Raw genomic sequence first — 26,996 nt, forward strand, 5'->3', positions numbered from 1 at the left:
GTAGCGGAATGAGAAGCGCAGGGAATCATCCAGGCGAGGGCGACAGTGGAGGGAGCAGTTGTTAAGGTGGGCTTCATCCCTTTATTCAGCAACTGGGAAAGGAAATCTCTCGGCCGCTGGGGGAGGGGCAGGCTTTTTCCCTAAGGTGCAGTGCTGGGGTGGGAGGCGGCACCCCGAGCCTCCTCCAGAGAGCCGGAAGCAGACGCTGGCGGGGGCGGGGGGCGCGAAGAGGTGGAAGGGGGGAGAGAAGGAAGCGGCGGCCCCGCGGCCGACGGGAGTGCGCTGAGAATCGGGGTGCAGTGTTAAAAAGGGAGCGTGTCTAGCGAGACCCGTGGCCCCGAAGAAGGGAAGCGAGGCGACGCGAACCCCTACCCAACACCCAGAGGACGAGGGAGGAGGGCCGAGGGCCGGGGCCGCTAGCAGCTGCTAGGCGCTTTTCGGTGACGCAACCTCCACGCGCAGACGCGTTGACGGGCCGCGGCCTCCACGTCTCAGGTTCCGCAAAGGCCTGTGGGAGCGACCCGGCAGAAGGAGGGCCAAGATGGCGGAAGCGGCGGAGTCTCCAGGAGACCCGGGGACAGCAACGCCCAGGCCCCTGGTGAGCTTGGGTTCTGCGACAGAAGGGACCGAGGGTGAGGCAGATGCCCCTTAAGGAAGTCGGGCGACGGGCTCGTGGCGTGAAAGAGCCGGAATCCCTTCCTCACGGCAGGTCCTTCCTGTACCCGATGCCAGAACAGGTCCCAACACTGCGCCTGTTCTTTGGGCTAACCGCTTCCCCCCACCCGCGTTGTTTCCACGCCTTCTTGGGAAACTTTCATTCACTTTCCTTTTCATCCTCGTCCCCTGCATTTTGTAAAATGCTGAGCTTTAGGCGATTTAAGTGTCTTTGCATCTGCTGTCCCCTCATTTTATGGAGACTTGTCACTAGCCCTTGTTGGAGTAGCAGCATTCTGGGATTAATGAGAGATTACTTCCCATGGAACGTTATAACTTGACTATTGATTTGCCCAGTGACCCCCAGTCGTCTTGGTTTTATCCCTGCCCTCCCTGTCGCAGCTCCTTGCAGTCCTCTTCATGATGCTCTCTTGCTCCTGTCTCTGCAGAGGATAGGATTTCTACTGCAAATACTACAATTCCAAAGCCTGGACAAGTATTTAAGAACACAGGCTTTGGAGTTAAAGTTAACTTGGAGTTGAAGTTATCACCCACTCTGCCGCTTGTGTGAATTTGGGCAAGTCATTTCATGGAGAGTGTTTTTTCATCTGTAAAATGGAGATAAAAATACCTGCCTCAAAGAGTTTTTACAAAGTTGAAATGACAAATTATGTGAAGTGTCTAATACAATCAGTGCCATAACTGAGTGTAGTCAGCTCAACATTCTGTCCCCCAATCCCTCCTCCCAAACAACGTTTAGTTATATACCAAATAGTGTTTAGTTATATAGTAGTTGCTCAATAAATGGTACATCCCTTTTCTCTGTTTTAAATTGGCAACTTAACATCGTAGAGGACTGACCTGGGAGTTGGGTGAAACTGATTCTACTTTTGGTTCTGCTTACTAGCTCTATTTGTTCATCACTTCATTCATTTGACAGATATTTATTGAGTATCCACTATGTTCCAGGCACTCTTTTAGGCACTGAAGATACAACAGTGAAAGAGAGTGAGTAGGTCCAAGTTCTCATGGAAGACTTCTGACCTTGAGGAAGTCACTCTGAACCCCAGTTTCCTCATTTGGAAAATGAGGCTAGTAAGTCACCACAGAATTAGAGTACTAAATGAACTAATATATGCATAGTGCCTGGTATGACATAGTTACAGGTGCTTAGGTGTTTTTAGCTCCTGTCTTTCATCTAAACTGCCCCACTCCTCTTTTATGAAGCTTTCCCCCAATTAATTTTAGTGGTTCTGGTTACTCATTACTCAGTATCCAGTCCACTTCTATTCAACAATGTTTATTGAACTCCCACAGTGTGTAATACACTATGCTAGTTGCTTTAGGAAATACAAATGGCCTGTCCTTATGGTGCTTACAGTCTAATTTGTAGGGATAAGACAAATGTATAACGCTAAAATAAGACACTATATAAGAAAGTTACACATAAAGTATTAACAAAATTTAAAAGAAGATGCTGTCATGTCTAGTTGGGGTGATGAAGCAAGCTACATGGTAGAAGTTATATTTGAGGGGGCCTCAGAGGATGGGTGGGATTTGAATTGCAGGTGAGCATAAGAGCTATCGATGATTGACCACCTGCTATGTGCCAGGATTGTGCTAAACATCCTCTGTATATTTTCTAAACTTCACAGCAACTATTTCAGTTAGGTGGTTTTTGAACTATGTTTTACTTGCAGGTGAGGAGATGAGACTCAGAGAGATCTGATGATTTCCCTAGGGTGGTTAGGCTGAAAATTGAACTTAGGTCTGCTTCTGAAACCAAGACTGTTTCTAGTAATGCTACACAGCCTCTCATTGGTGAAGGTACAGAGGTTAGGAGGTGCTAATGCATTTGTAGAACAACAGAGAGATTACTTTGGCTGAAGCACAGGGAAGTATTAGGAGGTAAACCTTAAAAGATAAGGCTACTAAATTAGGGAGGCAATATGGAACAGTGGTTATGGATGTGTGCTCTGGGGTCAAGTTGTCTAGGTTTGGTTCTATGCTCTGTCATTTAACTAACTGTGGGATATTGGGGAAATTACCAAACCCCTCCATGCCTCAGCTTCCCTGTCTGTAAAATGGAGATAAAGTAATACAGGGTTGTTTGGTGGATTAAATGAGTTAAAACACATAAAACACTTGGTAGAGTGCCTGGCACATACTAATCATGTAGTGTTATTTCTTCTTATTGACTACTATGCCGGGAGGTTTAATAGGCAACAAGGAGCCACTGGAAATTTTTGAGGAGGGAAGGGTTTTAAATCATGAATTTGACAACATAACAGAGAAAGAGTTACCATGGGGTGTATCTGGAATCTAGGATACCAGTGCAGCTGTTGCGGTAGTTCGAGGAAGAAGTGATGACTGTCTGGACTACAGCAGTGGCAGATGTGAAGATTTGAGTAAGGTGGAATCCTCGAGGGTTTGCAGTGCTAGGGAGCATGTGTCTTACATAGTGCTTTTCAAACTTTAACGTGCATAGCAGTCATCTGGGGTATTTTGTTAAATTGCAGATTCTGATTTAGTAGGTCTGGGATGAGGCCTAAGATTCTGCATTTCTAATAAGCTCTCAGGTGGTGCTGCTGCTGCTCCTCCCAGTATCACATTTTGAAAAACAAGGCTATAGACAAATGGGAGGAAGTGATACCCTGAACAGAAATACAGAAGAGGAGAATGAGGGCCCTAAAAGTTGATTAATTCACTTTTGGAAATGTTTAGTTTGAGATATTGGCAGGCCATCCAATAGATATCCAACAGGTAGTTGGACACTGAAATCTGGACTTCAGGGCTCACGAGAGGTCAGGACTAGAAAGGTTGATTTAGGAGTCATCTGCATAGAGTTGAAAATACAGAATCTTGGGTAATGCCTGTCTATTGCTTGTCTGTTTAAGGAGCAGGAAAAAGAGCCATAATAATCGCTGTAGCCTGGGGTCTGGAAGGAAGCTGGTCCCAGGTGAAGGTGCTGGCTAGAGACCATGCCACTAAGCCCCCACCCCCACCTCTTGGACTGAGCTGTTTCTTGCTTGATCCACCCCACCCCTCCCTCCACCTTGTTGACTCCTTTCTCTCTTCAGGATTTTGGTCAATAGTATGAGCCATCTGCTCCCAGCCACTTTCTTAAGGCTGCAGTCCCTGCTTTTACTGTGTGTTTTTGGCCCTGCCTCTATCTCCTCCCCTCATTGGCCCAAGCCAGGCAGCAAAGTGTGCACATGTGTTTATGTGCACACATGTGTATGTATGTGCACAAGGCTGCCTGCACAGAGGAAGGGGAGGGACATGGGGTCCAAGTCACCTTTCATCCCCACTGAGAGGCTAGTCAGAGAGCAGGGTCCACTAGCTGAGGTCCTGGTGGTATTGTCTCATATATGGGGCTAGAGAGCCACAGATCCTGGCTCAGTTCGCTGAGCAATGTCACTGATTCTCTGGAGAAGAGATACTGAGGAAGGGTTGGGATGGGGGATGAGTGGGAATCACATGGCACTTTAGTGACTGCAGTGACTTCTGAAACCAAGTAGCTGGAGTTAGGCCAAACTTCCCCAGTTAAGGGCACAGTCCTCCATAAGAATGTCCTCACTTCAGATACCAGCTGCAGGACCAGGACCACCCTCACTTCTGACCTACTGGCTACAAATTCAGGAGTTCCCGTGATCCCCTCAGGCTCTGTAATTCACTAGAATGACTCACAGAACTCAGGACAATGCTGTACTTAAAATTACACTTTTATTATAGCAAAAGGATACAACAGAAACCAGCAAAAGGGGGAGATGCGTAGGTTGAAGTCTGAGATGGTCCCTAACAGAAAGCGTCCTTGTCTTCTCTCTGTGGAGTCAGGACAGGACACTGTTACCCCCCTGATACATCGATGTGTGACAATATGCAGAATATTGCCAACCAGGGAAGCTCACCCACATATCTAGAGTTTTTATTGAGGTTTCATTATGTAGGTGTGGTTGACTGGATCATTGCCTCCTCCGCTTCCAAGAGGCCAGGTTTGTATCACAGGACTCAAACCCCCAATCCTCTAATCTTGTGTTTGGTCTTTTAGCAGTGGTTAGCCACCATGCTGTCATCTCATTAACATAAACTAGCGGTCTACCAGGGCTCACCTGTTAGCTAAACTATTAGGGCCCACTATGAATAACAAAAATATTACTATCATTTAGGAAATCCCAGGAGTTTAGAGGCTGCCTCCCAGGAGCAAAGGACAAAGGCTAGCCAAATACTTTATTCTACAGCAGTGACAGAACCTGAATTGACTCCCTGGGAATCTTGAACCTGAGCTCTTGACATGTATCTGTCCCCTTCTGTGAGCCTGCTACTAAGTGGTTTACTTGTATTAATATATTTCTTCCTCAGGACAACCCTGTGATGATAGTACGATTATCTCAATTTTACAGATGAGGAAACTGAGGCACAGAGAGGAAAAGGAACCTGCTCATTGTCACACAGGTAGTAAGTGATGGAGCTAGGATTTGAACTCAGGCTGCCTGCCTCCAGGAGCTTGCACTCTTAACCAAGGCTCTCCGGATACCACATGTTGAGCATTGACTATGTGCTAGGTGACATGCAGGTGTTACCTAATTCTTGTAGCAGTGTTGTTTCCAAGGGAGGGCAAAGGCCCGTTTGGCTTCAAAGCCCATTCCTTCTGCACTGCCCTGTCTACCCTAGCAGTAGCAGGCAGCAAGAAAGCTCAAAACAAGCAATCCTGGAGCTTGAAAGGGCAGTGTCATAGTAGTAAAGGGAGAATAATGACTTCAAAACAGGTTGGTTTACACATTAAGTGCTGAAGAATATTCAAAGGGTGAAACTGAGGAAAGATTCTTGTATTTCTTTTGTTTTTCTTTTTTTTGCTTGCAGGTTTTCTTTCGTTTATTTATTTTATATTTTTTTGGCCATGCCCCGTGGCATGTGGGATCTTAGTTCCCCCACCAGGGATCGAACCCGCACCCCCTGCATTGGAAGCATGGAGTCTTAACCACTGGACTGCCAGGGAAGTCCCCAGATTCTTGTATTTCTTGATTATGAGGTCACTATTAGCAATGTCAGTAAAGTTGTGGGAAGACTAGTGTAGACTACAAAGGATTAAGAGAGTGGGAGAGTGAAGAGCAGTTTGATCAGAGAAGAGGAGAGGAAGGAGAGTAGTTTGAGGGAATGGCAGAAACAAGGAAGTGATGTATTTTACCATTTTATTACAGAAGCTTTCAAATATGTAAATAAAATAAAGAGTAGTATAACGAATCCCATATATCTGTCAACATTCTGCTATTCTTATTTCATTTATTTCCCCACCATATTTTTTTTCTGGAGCATTATTTTAACCTTTTTATTTTGAACTAATTTTAGACATATAGAAAAGTTGCAAAAATGGTACAGAGAATTCCTGTATACCCCTCACCCAGCTTCCTCTAGTGTTAACATTGTATATAACCATAGTACAGTGATCAGAACCAGGAAGTTAATGTTGGTACAACACTATTAAACTACAGATCTTATTTAAATTTTATCAGGATTTCCACGAATGTCCTTTTTTGTTCCAGGATCTTATCCAGGATCTCACATTGCCTTTAGCTGTTATTTTTCCTTAGTTTCCTTCAGTTTGTAATCGTTCTTCCGTCTTTCCTTGTCTTTCATGATCTTTTGTGAGTGTTTTAAAATAAATCCCAGACATATCACTTTACCCATAATACTTCAGTATGTTTCCCTAATAGGTAAGGACTTTTTTTTGTTATCACACATAGCATAATAATAATCACTCCTTAATATCATCTAATCTCTGTTCACCTCCCAATTTTCTAAAAAAAAAATGTGTTTTTACAATTTGTCCAAATCAGGATCCAAACAAGGTCAACAAATTGCATTTGGTTAGTAAGTCTCTCTTTTTTTTAAAGGAACATTTCTTTTCCTTTTTTTTTTTTAATTTATTTTATTTTTGGCTGTGTTGGGTTTTTGTTGCTGCGTGCAGGCTTTAGTTGCGGCGAGCGGGGGGCTACTCTTTGTTGCAGTATGCAGGCTTCTCATTGTGGTGGCTTCTTTTGTTGCGGAGCACGGGCTCTAAGCGCATGGGCTTCAGTAGTTGTGGCACGCAGGCTCAGTAGGTGTGGCTTGTGCAGGCTCAGTAGTTGTGGTGCATGGGCTTAGTTGCTCTGCGGCATGTGGGATCTTCCCAGACCAGGGCTCCAACCCGTGTCCCTTGTGTTGGCAGGCGGATTCTTAACCACTGAGCCACCAGGAAAGTCCCAATAAGTCTCTTTTAATATATGTGTTCTCCTCTTTTTAATGTAATTTATTTGTTTAAATTCAGTCATTTCTCTTGTAGAATTCTCCACTTTCTGTATTTGGCTGATTGTATCCTTGTGGTATTTTTAGTATGTGCCTCTGTCCACATATTTCCTGTAAACTCTAAGATATAGAGGCTTGATTATATTTAGATTCATTTTAGCTTGGGGAGGGGAGGCAAAAAGAAAAAAGAACTTAGATGGTCCCTAAAATTAGGAATTTTTTGTTTATTTTTTCACTTTTTATTAAGAAAAATTTCAGACACACAAAAGTAGAATAGTAAAGTGGACCCTCAGGTACCCAACCTTCAATAATAATTACCAGTTTATGGCCAATCTTCTTTCTTCTATAGCCCTACCCACTTCCCTCTATACTATTTTGAAGCAAATCCCCAGCATCATTACATTAGTAAATATTTGATATGTATCTCTAAAAGATAAGGATTCTGTTTTTAAAGAACATAACCACAATATCATTAGTATATCTAAAAAATCAATAATTCCCTAATATCAAATATCTTGTCAGTGTTCAAATTTCCAGTTATCTCCTAAATGTTATATTTTTATAATTTAAAGTCTGGCCCACTACCTATTTTTGTAAATAAGGTTTCATTGGAACACAGCCAAACATAATTTTTTATGTATTGTCTTTGATTGCTTTGATGCTACAGTGGCAGAGTTGAGCAGTTGCAACAGAAACCATTTGGCTCTCAAAACCTAAAATATTTACTATTTGGGTTCTTCACAGAAGAAGTTTGGTGACCTCTGCTTTAGGCAATCATCTTTTAGAATAATTAAAAATAAAAAAATATTTTTTATATTTACCTTCATTTAAACCACTTCTGGATATCTTCATTTCCTTGTGTAAATCCAAATCTTCTGATATCATATTCCTTTCTGAAGATCATCCTTTAACCTTTCTTGTAGTGCATGTTTCAGCTTTTGCTCATCTGAAAAAAATTGTTTTGCCTTCATTTTTAATAGCTATTTTTGCTGGGTTTAGAATTCTGGGTTGACAGTTTTATTTGTTCAGCACTCTAAAGGTGTGTCCATTTTCTTCTGCCTTATGTAGTTTTGGGTGAGATGTCTGTTACCTGTTTCCTCTGATTGCAATGTCTTTTTTCTCTGGCTGCCTTTAAGGTTTTCCTCTTTATCTTTGGTTTTCAGTCGTGTGAATGTGTCTAGGTTTGTGGATTTTTGCTTTTGTCTTTAGGTATTTATCTTGATTGGGGTTTTCTGGGCTTGGATCTGTCATTTGATGTCTTCATTATTTTTGGAAAACAATTCAGTTATCTTTTCAAATATTTTTTTCAGATCCATTATCTCTCTCCTCTTGTGGGATTTCAATAATATACAAATTAGACTGTTTAATATCGACCCACAGTTCTTGCATGCTCTGTTCTGTTTTGGGGTGTTCTTTTTTTGTTTTTTTCTAGTTTTATTGAGATACTATTGACATATAACATTGTACAAGTTTAAGGTGTACAATACAATGATTTGATGTGTGTAATTTTTTTCTTTTCTAACTCTTCTCTTTTTGTTTTTGTTTAGATAATTTTCACTGACCTATCACCGATTTCTTTATTTGGTTCTGTTGAGTCTGCTGATAAGGCTGTCAAAGGCATTCTTCATCTGTTACTATATTCACTTACTTCTAGCATTACTATTTGACTCTTAGAGTTTCCATCTCTTGGCAGAAATTCACCATCATTCATGCATATATCTTTTCTACTAGAGCCTTTTTAACATATTAATTGTATTCATGGTAAATTTTTCTTCTGAAATTCTAACATCTGGGTCACCTCAGAGTCTGGTTTAATTGCTTTGTCTTGTCACAGAAGGTTGTTTTCCCGTGTGTGTGTGTGTGTGTGTGTGTGTGTGTGTGTGTGTTTATGGGGAAGGGGTGATTTTTTTATTGATCGCTGCCCATCATGTATAACAGTAGAGACTGCCTGGAAATGGCACATCTTTTCTGCTAAGTTGTTACTATGGGGGTTAAGTCAATATAGTAAGGAGTTGAACTGTATTTGGGTTTTGTACTTGATATGGGAACCTTCAATGCATTATCAACTTCAAATTCCTCTCCTATTACCTTGTGCTTAGGGTGGGCACTAGGTTTTCCCAGTGTTTTTCTTAATGTTCCTCCTCCATGCTTAGTTTTCTGCATTCCCTTTGCCCCTGCATAAAATAGTGGGTTTCTCTCCAAGCTCTAGCCCCTCCCTTAGCACTAGACTGCTATTGCTTGTTACTGCATACTTGCTAGCCTTGTGGTGGGTACCTGGGAGGTGGAGATTCTTTGTTGTTTTGGTCCAGCCTCTGCCTTAGATAGGTCATGTGTCCCTGAGTCTTCCTGGGTGAGACTTTCTCAGTGATCCTGTCTCTCCCCCAGCTGAAGGGAGACTCTGATAGTCTGGCCTCAGGATGATTTCCCACCCCTCCCCCAGGAGTAGTGAGGTTTGTCTTTTCCCTTTCCCCAGCCACAGTGGGTTTTCACATGTGCTCTGGAGACAACAGAGTTTGCTGATCTTCCCCCAGCAGCTTTAAGGCTCTTTTTCTGTAGGGGAGAAGGGTCTGAGCCGGTCTCTGTGCTTTTCTCAGAAGAGGCAGCTACTCGCCTCACACCTGGACCAATGGAAGTCTGTGGAGAAGAGCCTGCAAGTAGGTGTGAATGCCTCCTGTGTCTAGTGCTTCCAGGGACGCTGTACTCTCATACCAGTCAACACTTGGTCTTTAGCAATTCATTTTAAATTTTAGCTGAATTCTTAACCATCTGTGTGATGCCCAGTGTTGTCTTCTCGTGCTTTGCTACAGATGAGCCATTGCTCATGTCCCATCTCTTCTTGGAAGTAAGTGCCTGTCTTTCCTTAGATTTCATTCATGCTGCTTGGTTGCCCTACAACCTCAGCTCTCTGATGGATTCAAGGAAAGTTATGATTTTGTAGTTAATCTAGCTTTTTCTCATCGTTCTAGTGGATGGGATGCTCATTCCAGCTTTCTGCATCCTAATTGGAAGTCAAATTACAGTGTTGTAAAGTCACTTGAAATAGTTGCTCTCTGTGTGGTTGTGTATTTAATTCAGTAGGTTCATTTGTTTCATTATTCTTTCAGTTTTTGGGACTGCTTTTAAATTTTAATTTTGTCTCATAATTCTGTGAAGTATTTATATGATTTCAAGTTATATATACAGAACAATGTGTGTTCCAAGAAGACTAACTTCTCTACTTGTTTCCTCCACCTTATTCCCTCCTTTCCTAATTAGGAAGCCTCTTTTTAAAAAAATCTATGACATTTCTTACATTACATGTGACAGGTCACATTACATGACTTATTTCTTATATTTAAAAGATATTCAGATATGTATATATATTTGTATCCCCTCTTTTCTCAGATAAGTGGTAGCATGTATACAGACTTTCCTCAACATTATTTTTTAATTTAACACTCCATAATAGTTCTTTAGAGATATCCCCGTTCCTTCTTACAGCTGCATAGCACTCCATTATGTGGACATACCATGCTTTATTCAACTGGTTCTCTGTTGATGGGCATTTGGGCTATTCTCGGGTTTTTCACTTTTACAGGTAGTGTTGTAATGAAGAGCCTTGTGTATATATATATATATGTCTTTTTGTATTTTTACCACTTTAGACTCCTAAAAGTGGTGAGCAATCCATATATAAATTTACTAGATATTGCCAGATTCATCTTCAATAGGGCCTAGTACCATTTTGCCTCCCCACCAGCAGTGTGTGAGTGCTTTTACCCCTCAGCTTCACTTGCAGAATGTGTTGTCAAACTTGGATTTTTGCCGGTCTAACAGGTGAATAATTTTCAAGTAGCTTTAATTTGCATTTCCCTTATTAAGAGTGTGATTGACAAACTGCTTTTCATAAGTTCTTTGAACAACCTTATTCTTCCTAAAATTTTAGTATACTGTCTTGTATTTCATTTACCTGTAACTATTGCCCACTAAACATTGGGCCAAAAACCATATGAGAAGGGATTGCTTCTGTTTTCTTAGGAACTGGAAGATTCTAGAGTTTCAGTCACAGTAATCAAATTTGGCATATGAACGTAAGAGTTTAAAAGTTTGCAGTCTTGCAGTTCACTTTGGAAATGTTATTTGATCTGTGGTTGCCAGTAATCTGGTAAAAAGAGTATAAATAATGATGTGTTTTGCTATTTCCATGTTCTTCCCAGTTCCCCTTTAGATTTCACATAATGCTCCTTTTTAGCCAGCAGAGGCCACTGGAGCCCACTAAGGAGCAGAAGTGCAACAGAATTGTGGCTGTGCTAAGATGTGATCACTGAAAGGTCACTAAAAGTTCTGCAATCTTACTAGCTTATATCCTGTTAAGATTTCATGCTTGACAGCTCATGCAGCTCAATATCAATAAAACAAACAACCCAATCCAAAAATGGGCAGAAGACCTAAATAGACATTTTTCCAAAGAAGACATATAGATTGCCAACAAACACATGAAAAGATGCTCAGCATCACTGATCATTAGAGAAATGCAAATCAAAACCACAATGAGGTATCACCTCACACTGGTCAGAATGGCCATCATCAAAAAATCTAGATACAATAAATGCTGGAGAGGGTGTACAGAAAAGGGAACCCTCCTGCACTGTTGGTGGGAATGTAAATTGATACAGCCACTATGGAGAACAGTATGGAGGTTCCTTAAAAAACTAAAAATAGAACTACCATATGACCCAGCAATCCCACTACTGGGCATATACCCTGAGAAAACCATAATTCAAAAAGAGACATGCACCCCAATGTTCATTGCAGCACTATTTACAATAGCCAGGACATGGAAGGAACCTAAATGTCCATCGACAGATGAATGGATAAAGAAGATGTGGCACATATATACAATGGAATATTACTCAACCATAAAAATGAGTGAAATTGAGTTATTTGTAATGAGGTGGACGGACCTAGAGTCTGTCATACAGAGTGAAGTAAGAAAGAGAAAAACAAATACCATATGCTAACACACATATATGGAATCTAAAAAAACGGTACTGATGAACCTAGTGGCAGGGTGGGAATAAAGATGCAGACATAGAGAACGGACTTGAGGACACGGGTGTGGGGGATGGGGAAGCTGGGACGAAGTGAAAGAGTAGCATTGACGTATATACACTACCAAATGTAAAATAGATAGCTAGTGGGAAGCTGCTGTATAGCACAGGGAGATCAGCTTGATGCTTTGTGATGACGTAGAGGGGTGGGATAGGAGGGTGGGAGAGAGGCTTAAGAGGGAAGGGATATGAGGATATATGTATACATATAGCTGATTCACTTCGTTGTACAGCAGAAACTAACACAACATTGTAAAGCAATTATACTCCAATAAAGATATAAAAAAAAAGATTTCATGCTTGAAAGAAACCAAATATTTGAGGGCAAGAAAGTCTATGCCATTTACTTTATAATTTTTTCCATTGTTTGCCATCTCCTTCTTTAAGTTAAAAGAAATAAGCATTTGAGAATTTTAGCTAACTGCATTGTTCGATGTCTGGTGAGCTAACACCTTATTTTAAAAACTGTATAAAACCCTACAAAAAGACATAGTCCTGCTTTCTGGGAAATGATGATGTCTTTGGGGGAATCATACAGTTTATTACAGGCTTTAAATTTTTGTCCCTAACTCTTCTCAGTTTGCAGGCCTTTCAGATATATCTATCTCACAAGACATCCCTGTGGAAGGAGAAATCACCATTCCCATGAGATCTCGCATTCGGGAATTTGACAGCTCCACATTGAATGAATCTGTTCAGAATACCATTGTAAGTTAGACGAGTTGAGAGAACTTCTGTTCAGTGTCATGGGGCTAAATAGCTAATAGCACTTTGTAATATTTTTGTTTGGTTCCCTGGTTTTCAGTGTATTTTATTTATTGAAATTTAAGGTTCTCCCCTAGAGAATAATTTGGTACAGCCTTTTTGGAAAGCAGTTTGGCTGTAATTGATATTAAGGAACTTAAAATGTCCAGTCTTTTTGAGGTGATAATTCCGCTTCTCTAGGTATAAGGAAAAAATTTTTTTAATACAAAAATATTTTTAAAAATACAGAAAAATATTTATACAAAGATGTTTGTTACAGCAATATTTATAATGGGGGAAAGTTGCAAAGAAGAGTAATCTGTTAAGTAAATTATGTTACACCTATGTGGTAGAATGGTAAACAACCATTAAAAGTCATGTTTACGAAGAACTATTAATGACACGAAGAAATTTCTAGGTTGAAAAAATTAGGACAGAATTACCTCAACTATATTTTGAGAGGTTATGTTTATATGACTGCACCCTTCTTTAAATGTCTTGATTTTTAAAAATCTGGCTTCTAGGATTCATTTGCCAGAATGTATGAGAATGTTGAAAATTAATTGACTTTATATATTGTGAAGAATGTGTTAGCTTGGGAGCAGGCTGATTGCCCCTTGTGACCTCATCATGTATGAACTGAAAGTTAGGTGCTGTGTTTTTCAGAGCAGATTTTACTAGTGCTATTATTTTCGTTTCTTTAAGTAACATATTAGGAGGGCTATATTTCTCTTTTGTGGAGTTTAAAAAATCAAAACAGAACTGATGAATGTGGTAAAGAGTTAGATGTTGGCTTAAGGAGTTAATAGGAAAAGTTAATAGAAAAAGGAGTTAATAGAAAAACCCCACCTTTCTGGTTTGTTTGTATAGTGAAGGAATTAAACTGGAGTTATAGCTCTAAAATTCAATGAAGGGCTCCCAGGAGATTGAAATATAAGAAATTTTAGCAAATTAAGTGAGGGAGCTGCTTGGCAACCTTGGTCATCACAGTACAAGTTGTTTATGTCTTTCAGATGCGTGATCTAAAAGCTGTTGGGAAAAAATTCATGCATGTTTTGTACCCAAGGAAAAGCAATACTCTTTTGAGAGATTGTAAGTATATAAGGATTTTGAGGCTTTGCTGTTTCTCATCATACCTTATCATAAGTATTTTATAAGGCAAAGGCTCTGTGCTGATAAAACTGATGTCATTTTGCAGGATGAAAAAATATATAAATGAAGTTTTTGAAAAAAGTTAAAAATTTAGGATGGAATTTCAGAGATTGGAAGATTTTGCTGAATATATTATCCTCATCAATAAATATAGACTGTATATTCTCACCTGCTATAATAGACACTGCAAAGAATATTTCTGGAAGTGGCAAAGACATAGGGACTTTGTTCAACCAAAGAGCTAATGATTTCCAAGGGAAAGGCAAAATGTGTAAATGTTAAATTAGTATAATAGCTAATACCCATTAAAGGTTTAACAAATTAATAGTACTTTATTGACATTTCTATTTTCAGAATGATCATTTAGTCTGTTGACTGCTTTCTTTAGGAGTTCCAAAACAGTGTTTGCAGAAAATTATGCTGTTATTTAGATTTTATTCTTAAAATTGTTAGACCTTTTCTTTTCAAGCATTCTTGGTTTTTCTTAGTACGCTTTGTCAGAAAAAAATTGAATCTATTGTTTGAGAATAGTAACAGTGATGTTGTACATGAGTGTATGTTCTACTTTGGCAGCATTTCAGCTGTAATATAAGGATGTCAAATATGTGGCAAATGTGCCATCACTGTGTGGCAATTGGATGCAGCGTCAGAATCTTTTTCAACATAGTACATTGTGGGTTGAAGCTGACACATGATTTGCTACAGCTCGTATATAGTGGAAAGAGCATGGGCAAATCAGTGTTTGAATAGTGTGTGATCTTGGATAAGACAGTTAACTTTTCTGAGGTTGAAGTTTCTTCCTCAGAAAAGCTGTCTTATCCAATGAGATACCACTTCAGATCCATTAGGATGGCTATGTCAAAGAAACAGAAAATAACAAGTGTTGGTGAGGATGTGGAGAAATTGGAACCCTTGTGCATTGCTGGTGGGAATGTAAAATGGTACAGCCACTGTGGAAAACAACATGGTGGTTCCTCAAAAAATTACCACATAATTTTATAGTATATAAAATTTATAGTATAGAACTACCACATGATTCAGCACGTCTCCTTCTGGGTATATACCCAAAAGAATTGAAAGCACGGACTCAGACAGGTATTTGCACACCCGTGTTCATAGCAGCAGGTGAAAACAACTCTTACGTCTATCAGTGGATGGATGGGTAAACGAAGTGTGTTATATATACCATGGTATATGCCATATATGAATGGATTATTATTCATCCTTAAAAAGGAGTGAAATTCCTGATACATGCTACAACATGGATGAACCTTGAAGACATTATGCTAAGTAAAATAAGCCAGACACAAAAGGACATATATGATTCCACTTATGTTAGGTACCTAGAGTAGTCAGATTTATAGAGACAGAAAGTTAAATGATGGTTGTCAGGGACTGAGGGGGTATTGAGGAGTTATTGTTTAATGGGTTGGAGTTTCAGTTTGGGAGATGAAAAAGTTCTGGAGATGGATGGTTTGGTGCTTGCACAACAATGAATATACTCCGTGCCTGTACAGTTAAAAGTGACTAAAATGGTAAATTTTGTGTTTTATGTATTTCACAAGAATAAGAATAGTTTTAAAATACTGTTATGAATCTTTTACAAATTAAAAACAATCTTCACTGCATTTAAAAACAAACAGCATATTAATGTCAATTGTACTTGAATTCAGCTTTTCAGTTGATAAATTTTAACAATTTATTGTTTATTTAATAAACAATAGTTTATTAGAGTATTAGGATTATGGTTTTTCTTTTTTTACATCTTTAATAAACTTTCCACAGTGGTGTCAAAATTACTTATTTAAAAGAAAAGACGTAAGTATGTACATATGCACACTTCTTTCAAGTAAAGTTATGTACAAGTGAGGTTAAAGTTAGAAGTGGTATATGTACCTTTTTTCATATTACTTGAGGAAGATAATTGTGCTTTAAGCTGTATGTTACTGAACTGTTGGTTTATTAATCACCCAACAGCTATTGATTGAGAACCACAGTGATTAGACCTAATGTTGACAGAGCCTTTATAGTTTTCAAAAAGTTTTCATGTTGTTTGTTAACATTTAACCCTATGAAATTACCAGTGTTGGGCTGTTTTTTCACCTATAAGAACAGCAATTCTGTGCTAGTTCAATGTAGTAATTATGAAAGGGAAACAGTACTGCAGAGTGGAAAGGACTTTGTAGTAGGAATCAGAAGATTCTGGTTTTGGTTCTAGGTTCTGGTCCCACCCCCACACTTAACTGTTTACGGAAACTTGGGCACGTCACTTCTTCCCAGCTTTGTTTTTCATATTTGTGAGGTAAACCTGATTATACTTGCCTTGTCTAATGTAGTCTCAGATAGGTAAAGTGACTTGGCTTTAGTCTTCTTTTTGACGGTGCAGGGTAGGGCACTTAAGTCTTTTGACTCCTTGCTCGTTGGTCTTTAACTATAGCATGCTGGAATGTGGCTTAGTAGGTGGGGAGAGGGGTGATTTGTGGGATGTGAAGTGAACAAAATTTAAAGGATATATGAAGAAGGGCATTCAGAATTGGGGAGCAGAGAGGGCCAGCAGAGGGATAGCAGAGGTGGGAAGGCTTGGGCAGACAGGGAGAGCCTTGATGTCTGAATTCCAAGAGTGGGAGAGGTACATATTGGAATAAAGACAGAAAACACTATACATGGTTGTGTCTTAACAGTCTTCTGTCTTTTCTTGTAGGGGATTTATGGGGCCCTTTGATCCTTTGTGTGACGCTTGCATTGTAAGTACTTATATTTCCTTTCTTTGTCATTTGCGATAGATTAGACTTTTTTCATGGAGTTTCAAAATTGAAGGGGATTTTGACTGAATATTTCATTTAGGACTTCTATGACATATTGTACTCCTTATGTATTTAAATCTAAAAAGTCAGGTAGTTTTCTAGATCAATTCAAAGAATGATGGAATTTAAAGATGTGAAAATTATGCCCACCTTCATTTACCAATGACTTCTTATCCTGTTTTAGCCATTTCTGTTCAACATTTATTCACACTCATGTACCTCATTAAGCTAAGTGAATTAAGTATCTGTAGGTTTAAGCACTGTTTATTTGCAAACATAATTCTTTTAAAATTTACTAAAAGTATAAGTGAGAATAAATTAGAGTAGAAGTGGTAGAGTTCAAAGCAAGATCATGTTTCAAAGTGTTATGTTTTCCATATGCATTGTATGTAAAGGGAAAGGACAGAAGAAGGAAAGCAAAGTTCCGCTGGGGAGGGGAATATAACCACTGGTAGAGTGGAAAAAATACTGCACTAGGATTCAGTTCTGAGTTCTCATCCTAACTTTGCTATCGGCAGAGTGACTTTCGGCCGCTAATAACCAAAATTTGTATAATGATTTTTCTCAGCTTACAGAAAACTTTTAAATACCTTCTCTTATCCTCATAACAAGAAGTGAATATTTTTCCTCTTTTGACAAACAAGCTCAGGTTCAAAGAGATTGAGGACTGAACCAAGGTCACATATTCAGTGGTAGACCTGGAATTCAACCTCAGGTTTCCTTGACTGCCCATTCTCTACCTCTGCAATTATTACACATCTCTTCCCACCTAACCTCTCTGGGTCTCCTTTTCCATATCTATAAAAGGAGATGGTTGAGGGTCCTTTCCAGGCCGAACCTTTTATGATTTTAAATTCAAGTTTCTTACTGGCTTCTTTACCCATTTTTAAATGTAAGTCAAGCACATGGTAATTTAGGTAAAAACGTGGAGTGCTCTATCTTATGCCTTTAATAACCATATCAAGGGAAACAATCCAGTGCCTTGATGAAAGGGTTTATATTAGAAGCTCTGAGCATATACTTTTTTAGTTTTGAAAGATTAACCTTAGAGATTATGGAGTTTAATCCCACTTATTTGCAGAGAAGAAAATTGGAGTCCCAGGACATCAAGTGATCTGCTCCAGTTTCCATATCTAGTGACAGAATTAGGATCAATATCTGAGTCTCCTGCCTTTCAGGCCAGTTAATGTTCTTTCCGTCACACCATGCTGAAGCAATAGGAGTTCCAGACAACAAGTGATGAGGGCCAGCATTCTTTGCACGAGATTGTCAGGACTTGGAATGGAGTATGCAGAACCATAGAATACAAAAGCCTGTACTGGCAAATAGCATAGCAGGACAAGACTTACTGTGTAGAGGTTGTGAGTTTGATGTTACTTATTCTGTTACTGGAAAAAATGACACAGAGTACAAGTGTTCTGAGTCCAAAATTCAAAACAGTTTACATCTGTAAAATTTTTAGAGAGGATATAAGTGACTGTTCAATTACTCAGTTTCAAAGCAAAGCCTTTTCGTGATAATCTGTATGTTTTGATTTTTAAAAATCAACAACTAAATAGGTTTATAGACTGTTTCCATTTTTAAATGCCAGAACTAGAACCTTAACCCAAGGATTACAAATTCAAATGTGTACATGCATGCATTGCGAATTGGTTACCAGAAGCCCTTGTGAAGGAATCTGCTGCTGTGTCAACTGCACCTGAGAGTTGCCATGTAGGAATGTAGGTCCAGTGTTAGAAACTCTTATGATTTTTCAAGAAAATCCAGAAATACCTCCCAATTTTAAAATAACATCAACTTGAATTTAAGACCATTTTAAGTATTGCATGGACCAACAACCTCATGTCTATGAGCCACATTTAGCCCTTCAGTTTATACCCTCTGCTTAACCAAAAAAGGTCTTTGGTAATCCATTTAAGCATTCCCATGAGGTCAAATGGAGCACCTCTTTTAGTCCTGAGGCATTTGGAATTTGAAATAAGGGAGCCTTGCATATACTTCAGGCATTTTCCTTTTGTACAGCCTACATATTATAGATCTTCAGGTGAGGTTTAGGGCAGCTCCCTGATTCAAAGTTTGAGAACCCATGCCGTAACTTTGTTGCTCTAAATAAAAGATTAGGCAATTCTCATGCCATTTCCTTTTCACAGAATGCTTCAGAGAGGCTCTGTAGATAGCGAAAAAGATGGAGGGCCCCAGTTTGCAGAAGTGTTTGTCATTGTCTGGTTTGGTGCAGTTACCATCACCCTCAACTCAAAACTTCTTGGAGGAAACATGTGAGTATTATTAAAATGCATCATTTTTCCCTTGCCAGGTTGCATATCTTAGATTTTTAAGGAAGTCTGGCTAGTTATGTATTTTTCAAAAAGAAAAATCAAAATAAATGAGAGCCAAAAAGAAAGTTCTCTTAAAACCACTGAACAGAGATAACCTAGTTGAATTAAATTACCTTAAATTATCTGGGGTCCTTTGATAAGATTCAGTGCTCTCTCTCCAGCCCCTGAAATCGTAGGCAGAATTTTTTGTGTTAGAAGATTATGTCTGTCTTTGGGAACAGATGGTCCATAGTTTTCAACAAATTCTGAAATAGGTCTGTAAACCAGAAAAGATTAAGAAACACCATTCTTAGAGGTTCAGTGGGAGAAGGAGGTCTCTAGGAATTAGAGCAGATCATCTAGATCCTAGATGGCTGACTCTTAAAGAGTTTAAGCAGAGAGGAGGAGAGTATGGGGAGAGCAAAACTAAAGCACATGTTTAATACAGAGGCCTATCCTCATAAAATCAACATTAGGGTATAGGTATTATGTATCTGAAGGAAGGTAACGATCCGTGATACATAGAAATCTGTGTAATAAACTGTATCATGATACAGATCAGCTATATTTATGATCTTTATGGATGTATGTTGTTTTTTAGATCCTTTTTTCAGAGCCTCTGTGTGCTGGGTTACTGTATACTTCCCCTGACGGTGGCAATGCTGGTTTGCCGGCTGGTACTTTTGGCCGAGCCAGGACCAATAAACTTCATGGTCCGGCTTTTTGTGGTGATCGTGATGTTTGCCTGGTCTATAGTAGGTAAGAACGTACTTATCTCTACAGTAACAGAGCAGACCGAAACATGAGTTAGAGATGAAGACCAGATGAGGAGCAGTGTAACTTATAAGTTACATATGAGTGATATGATTCTTGCCAGTGTCATCCATAGAACCGTCGTCTCTCAGTAGGGATAATGTTCATCTTTTCTGAGTTGGCTATCTGGACTTCCGAGATGTGGAGAGTCACGTCTTCTTTTTTTTTTCAATCCTTAAATAATGGATAGGGTTGAAAAAGGAGATTACACTAGACCTAGCTTAGTCCTGGCATATAGGAGGCATAGGTGACTTGAGAAATGACTTGAGCCTTTTCCTGACAAATTAATCATAATAATAGCCAGCATTTACCAATTGCTTACTGTAGGCCAGGCACTGTCATAAGTACTTCATATATATTATCTCATTTAACCCTCACAACAACCCTAATAAATAAAAACAGTTATTATTGGTCCCATTTTTATAGATGAGGAACAGACCCAGAGAGGTTAAGCAACTTGCCCTAGGACACATAACTAGTGAATAGAGGAATCAAGTTTCAAACCCAAGCAGATCACGTACCTGTTTAGAAATGTACTATACTACCTCCCAGTATAGGTTGTTAAGTATCATAGTACTTGTCTGCTTCAGTAGAAAATTCTGCTAAAGATTAGTGAGAGCCTGTAGCAGTGGCAATGAAGGCTATTTGCTCATTGTTTGTACTTTCCTAAAATTCTCTTAAAATTCCACCTTAAACTGGAAGTGTTCACTAGCTTCTTTTTAATGGGATAGACAGACTGCCTAATATTTTTATGTGCAATAACATCTCTTTGCTCTGGAACATGGTTAAAAGCCAAGAAGTAATCCAAAAGTAAGGTCTGAGAATGCCAGAATTGATATTCCAAGGACTGTATTAAGCTTGGGCGCTTTAACTACCCATGGAAGAGCCCCTCATTCCCTCACTTAGAGTCTGATAATTTACCATACATGTAGTTCTGAATAGCTTAGTTATCAAGTGTCCAGGCCCACAGTGGTTCAGCAAGTAGAATCTTAGATGAGAGAGAAGTTCCTGTAATTCAGCAAATATGTATTAAGCACAGACTGTGTGTCAGGCATTGTGCTAGGCATGGTCTCTATCCTCCGAGTTCACAATCTAGGCATGTAAACACTTAAGGGCAATAAAGTTTTCCAGGTGGGCAATGGAACTCTATGCAGGGTATAGTGGGGACACAGAAGAGGTAAGTGGGCAGTTCTTCCTGGGGTGGCAGGATACCAGATGGTTGTTCAGGAAAGATTTCCTTGAAGGGTGATTATCGATGAGTAAAAAGATGAGTAGGTGTTTCCTGTACGGACAAGAGGATTGGCATCTAAAAGAGCTGATAACTTATTAAGAACAATTACTCAAAAAACACAGCAGTGTGAGGCCATTTGCCATAGGAGTTTTGTAAGCCTATTTAGCACAGTTCAGTAACTTCTCAGAAAAGGGTAAGAAACCCCTTTTAGAAAGGTTTCCATCTTAAATGGTTGAAACCTTTCAAAGCTTTCATACTTGAAACAGGTAGCCCTCAGCTGTCTGGAAAACTCTGCTGCCAAATGCCTTTTTCTCTGAGGATCACAAATGTAACTGAACTTATAGTATATAATTCTGTGTCCCAGACTATGCCAGGCCCCTTCAAGTTTAGTAAATGTTAGTAGTTGTGACAGTCTTATTGTATTAAATATTCCTTTTTATTGTCTTGTTTTGCTTTGTTTAGCCTCTACAGCTTTCCTTGCTGATAGCCAGCCTCCAAACCGCAAAGCCCTTGCTGTTTATCCTGTTTTCTTGTTTTACTTTGTCATCAGTTGGATGATTCTCACCTTCACTCCTCAGTAAATCAGGAAATGGAAATTAAAAACCAAGGAATTCAAAGCTCATTTCAAAGATGCAATTCACCGTGGAGTTTTGCCTCTGGCCCTCTTGTCTAATTTTGGAGGTATTTGGTAACTGGGTATATGAGGAGATTAAAAGGGAACCATAAAGCACCGTCACCATTTATGTAAGGAACTGATGTTTGAAAGGCCGTCCTTTCCTTCTTAATGTTATTTCTTTAAAATATGTGTGCATAGTACACACAGTATAATGCCTCCTTAAGGCATGATGGGGTCACTGTGGTCCATTTGGGTGACAACCAATGACTCGGGAAGCACATGGATACATCCTGCAAGTTGAATAGAGTTGGTAACTATATTTTCAGTTTTGAGAATACCAGTTCAGGTGCAGCTCTTAAACATATTGCCTTATGACTATTAGAATATGCCTCTCCTTTCATAAATAATAAGGGATAGTCTATTTTACTTCTCTTAAGCTTAAAAAGACAATGACAGAGGTTGGGAAAGGGGTTCATAGATGTGGGAGGAGAAAACATCTACTAAGCAAGATTCAGATTTTCATTAGAGAAAATTCTGCACTTGTTGCTTAAAAAAAAGCAAAGGACATCTAAAACATAGGCTTTTTTAGTCTTTCTGTATAGTCACCTTTCTGCCATGCTTAATAGCAGCTCAGTGACACTCAATTTTTTTTTAACATCTTTATTGGCGTATAATTGCTTTACTTACAATGGTGTGTTAGTTTCTGCTTTATAACAGAGTGAATCAGTTATACATATACATATGTTCCCATATCTCTTCCCTCTTGCGTCTCCCTCCCTCCCACCCCCCCATCCCACCCCTCTAGGTGGTCACAAAGCACCGAGCTGATCTCCCTGTGCTATGCGGCTGCTTCCCACTAGCTATCTATTTTACGTTTGGTAGTGTATATATGTCCATGCCACTCTCTCACTTTGTCACAGCTTACCCTTCCCCCTCCCCATATCCTCAAGTCCATTCTCTAGTAGGTCTGCGTCTTTATTCCCGTCCTGCCCCTAGGTTCTTCATGACCTTTTTTTTTTTTTTCTTAGATTCCATATATATGTGTTAGCATACGGTATTTGTTTTTCTCTTTCTGACTTACTTCACTCTGTGTGACAGACTCTAGGTCCATCCACCTCACTACAGATAACTCAATTTCGTTTCATTTTTATGGCTGGACACTCTTAATTTTTAATCTTACTCCCCAGTTCTGCATATGCAAGCTAAGGTGTTAGCAGTCAACTTGTAATTTTCCTTTGACTGAAGCTCTCAGTGGACCAATGCTTGAACTTACCCAAGTAGAAGACCTCAGAAATTTAGATTGGTAGGTCCCTAATGCATATTATCATGTGGGCACCTTCTCTTAAGGGTAGAATGAGGCAGTTTGGATACAGCGTAGCTGTAAGGAATTTCTTGCTGTTCTGTGTAGTCTGGCCTCTAACTAAAAAGTAAAGTTAAATCAAAGGCTGCATTTAACCGTGTAAACATGGAGGGATTTAGTGTTCTAATGGCTGATTTCACAGAACAACTAGATGCGTAAGAGCATGAGGTAGGATGAGTTGAGTTTACAGCTGCTGCCTTTTCATAGTGGGCTTAGCAGTTTTTTCATTAGGTGTGTTTTTCGGGTTGGGGATAGCAATTTATTTTCTTGGTTTTAGACTTTATTTGTAAAGCCAATTAGCTCTCCTTTAGAGAAGTACTTTTTTGCACATGTGCACCTACTTGTATTCTCAGCTATTTATGCACACAAGTGTGAAGGCTTTTCAGGGAGCAGAGTGTCTGGGACAGGCTGATTCTGAGCTAATCAGGGTTCTTTTAAGGTAATATGAGCTGCTGCCTTCTATAAATTGCACAGTGAAAAACTCTTAATAGACAAAGATTAGGAGTCAGGCAGAAAACATTCATTGTAAATATACAGTTACTTATAAAGATAGGAATTTCTTATTCCACATTTTTTCTTTATCATGGAATTTAAATATTTATTCACTGGTATTTAAAGATGACCTACACATAGATATATAATTTTTAAAATATACTTTCTCCATCCCCAGATTAACCAGATGAACAATACTAGGACAAATGAGTACTTGGAATGATATTCAGTTACAGAGCATTACAAAATTGGTCCCCTCTGTCCCAGCGTTGTCTAGATATTTTGGTTATGTATTTGTATTTGTTTCAATTTCCCTTTTAAATTTCAAAATAAACCCTGTTAGGACAAAGCCAATGTTTCAGTCTTGAATTGATAAAGAAAATATTTTGAAACTGGTTCTGATTTTAAAATTGGTCCTAAATTATCATCCATTTCCATTGTCTGAAGTTTTCTAACTTCCCACTAAAAACATCTCTCTTCCAAAGTTGTTTTGTAATCTATCCCAATGATTATAATGTAAAATTAAAGAAATAATCATGCTTCTCAAAAGGGAATTAAATCTTCACTGAATTTTCCTCAGGCTAAATATTTGGTCAGAAATTCCTAAGGCCACAACTTTGGTGGGGTTTGTGTGTGTGTGAGGGGGGTGTTATACATACTGGGTGTTAAGGCAACTTGTTCTGTGTTTTAATCTGTTGCTTTTGGGTGACTTAGGGAATGGTTTTATTTGATTTAAATGAAGGCGGGTAAAATGGAGATTTAATTATCTTTCTGAAAATGAGTGGTCAATTTGAGGGTATAAATAAATATTTTCTTATTATATGCAAAAAAGTGCATTGCTTTCTGTCACGGAAGACCTGAGTATCTGGAAGTTGTAACCCTCAACGCAGCTTTCCCTGATTTGCTACAGAGGCACGTGGCTAATTATAGAAAGGAAGACTAGAAGGGAAGGGGACTCCAACAAAGGAAACCCTGTTCTGGGAATTGGAAGGTTTCACACTTTAGATGAAATTCAAGCATGTGAGCATCATTGCCTAATGTGCATTACTGCCATCGTGGCTTATCACTTGCTGCTCCTGCTTCTGAGATTGAGACTCCGTTGTCATATTCTTTAGCAATAGGAAAGGTGAAGACTGGATTTAATTGCTGTTCAGATTATAAATACTCAATTGATGTGAACATCTTTTTGCAGTGTAGTCTTAAAAGTCAATCATTAATCGTCAAGTCTTTTGCCTCTTAAGTGGTTTATTACATGAGTTGAGTTGTATTTTTTCATTGTGGTGGGGATTTTCTTTTGGGCAAGGTGAGGGGGCCACAGGGCATGGGGCTAGTAAGCATTTTACTGTTTACTGTATTTGTCTTTTTATAAAGTGTCCCCCAAAATGTGATTAGAAGGCTAACAAGCCTATATTTGAAGGTTTAATTGTGTACGTTATATAATCTAAGTACTTACTGTATTTGAACTTCCTGTTTATTCCTGGAGATGAAAATGAAAATCTCCCATCATTTCCAATTCTTGGATAACATCAAGTCATTGGAATTTATCTAAAGCCTATCATGATATGATCAGACATCCATTGCATGCAGTTGTTTTATTCCAGAGTAAAATACTGAAATTATGCTTCTTAATTAAACTGTTCATTTCTGAGACAATTTGGATAGAAATAAATGTGTGAATGTTAATGCATATATGTAAATTAGAAATACTTTTTTAGATTCTGTGGGCTTTTATGAAAAATAAAGAATTTCTAGGGATTTACTTAGGTCATAAGATGGCTAAATAATAATGTGACAATAATATTACTACAAATAATAGCTAACATTTATTGGGCACTTACTGTGTGCCAGACACTATTCTATTTTTTTAAGAATTTTTTGTAACAGCTTTATTGGGATACACTTTACCATAAAATTCACCCTTTTAAAGTAATATATAATTCAGTGATTTTTCAGTATATTCATGTAATTGTGCAACTATCACCACTGTCTCATTTTAGAACATTCCCATCACTCCACAGAGAAACCCCATATCCATTAGCAGTCATCCCCTTTTTCCCTTTTCCTCAGCCCCTGGCAACCATCAGTCTGCTTTCTGTCTCTATGGATTTGGCCAGGCACTATTCTTAAGTGCTTTTCATGCATCTCCTCCAATCTTCAACATAAAGTGGTACAATCCTCATTTCACTGGTAGAAAATTGAGGCACAGAAAGGTTAAGTAAATTGCCCAGGGTCACACAGTGAATTGATTTAAAATAGGAAAACACATTAACTGAGATCATAGTAGGACACAGTTTTGAATTGCATTGTTATACGCATGAAATGAATACACCTCCTCCCCAGGGTATGTCCCCTGTTACTAGCCATTACAACGTACAGCTCACTGGAGGTCAATAACTCGTTTTTTTCTGAGTACTAGAATACTATATTAGTAGCATCTGAGAAAGACACAAGAGCGGTTGTACATTGGGAAGAGTTAGGTTTGCTGCCTTCACTCCTCCTTGAGCCCCTGTTCTTTCCCCTCCTCCCACCACCAGACACATACACCCCTCCCCTTTTTCTCAAAGTCTTAAGAATCAAGCAGCTTCTGCCTCTTTCATTAAGATTCTCCCAGAGGGATGGTTAACACATCAAAATTTAACGTGTCTATTCAGGTGTTTATAGTCAAGGGATGCCTCTGGTCACATGTAGTACCAGCTATATTCCTAAGACCTCAGAGAGCAGTAGTGTGAAAATAGAATGCCTTTCTATTTGGGTTAAACTAGGTGGGGTGAAGAAATAACACAGTAAATAAAGGCTTTGCCTTAATGAAGTCAGTGTTCCAGCCTGGTAGGAAGTGGCTACACGCTGCTCTTGTTCACTCTGTTCTCTTTTAGAGCCTTTGTATTCTGCACCATCTCTGCTGGTAATTTCTTGGTCCTCTTCGATGCTCTGTTTTAATCCTGATCTTTCCTGTAAATAAAGAACCTGTGAAAAGAATAAATCTGTAAAATGATTTGTGAATATTAAATGTGCAAATAAAAAACACTGGAAAAGGAGAATTTGCATGTGCCTGTTCTTGTGCTGAAAGGCATGGGATATTTCCTGCATACTGTTTTCAGATATATTGTCATCAGAAAATATTGAATGCTGTGTAGGATTGCACAGGTAGCAAGTTAGGAAGTCACATTTACTGAGCAAATAACATTTACCAGATGCTATAATAGCCGTTTTATAAACAGTACTGTTCCCAGTGAATTTGAGGTTCTTGCCTTGTCGCGAAAGAATTCGGAGACAAGCAGGGAGTTAAGAAAGTAAAGTGAGGATTTATTTAAGCAAGAATACGCTCTCACAGGGAGAGCAGACAGACAGGTGAGAAGCTGCTGCCCTGGGTTTCTCTGGCAAGCCGGTTATGAGGGGCATACAAATGAAGGGGCAGAATATTCACGGGGGAAGGAGGGGTT

The 26,996-nt window shown here is 39.0% G+C and overlaps 1 protein-coding gene across 3 annotated transcripts; it reads left to right on the forward strand.

The window, feature by feature from the left end:
• Window positions 1-337: 337 nt before the first annotated feature.
• YIPF6 (Yip1 domain family member 6) lies at window positions 338-26,594 on the forward strand. Of its 3 annotated transcripts, XM_059911164.1 has the most exons (8): window positions 541-598; window positions 1,624-1,749; window positions 12,609-12,737; window positions 13,787-13,865; window positions 16,627-16,669; window positions 18,880-19,005; window positions 19,646-19,803; window positions 21,551-26,594. In XM_059911164.1, the coding sequence occupies exons 2-8, from the start codon at window positions 1,741-1,743 to the stop codon at window positions 21,667-21,669; spliced, it is 663 nt and encodes a 220-aa protein (XP_059767147.1). In that variant the 5' UTR covers window positions 541-598; window positions 1,624-1,740; the 3' UTR covers window positions 21,670-26,594. The 3 variants fall into 3 exon arrangements, with proteins under 3 accessions (XP_059767146.1, XP_059767147.1, XP_059767148.1); XM_059911163.1 differs by lacking the exon at window positions 1,624-1,749 and having other exon boundaries at window positions 338-598; XM_059911165.1 differs by lacking the exon at window positions 1,624-1,749 and having other exon boundaries at window positions 543-632.
• Window positions 26,595-26,996: the final 402 nt, after the last annotated feature.

The sequence above is a fragment of the Balaenoptera ricei genome, chromosome X (assembly GCF_028023285.1).
Source record: "Balaenoptera ricei isolate mBalRic1 chromosome X, mBalRic1.hap2, whole genome shotgun sequence".
NCBI classification, from domain to species: Eukaryota; Metazoa; Chordata; class Mammalia; order Artiodactyla; family Balaenopteridae; genus Balaenoptera; species Balaenoptera ricei.

Coding starts and splice junctions, on each gene's coding strand:
- YIPF6 (XM_059911163.1), top strand. CDS start 542: ATGGCGGAAGCGGCGGAGTCTCCAGGAGACCCGGGGACAGCAACGCCC. Junction 599..12,608: donor CAGCAACGCCCAGGCCCCTG/GTGAGCTTGGGT, acceptor AACTCTTCTCAG/TTTGCAGGCCTTTCAGATAT. Junction 12,738..13,786: donor AATCTGTTCAGAATACCATT/GTAAGTTAGACG, acceptor TATGTCTTTCAG/ATGCGTGATCTAAAAGCTGT.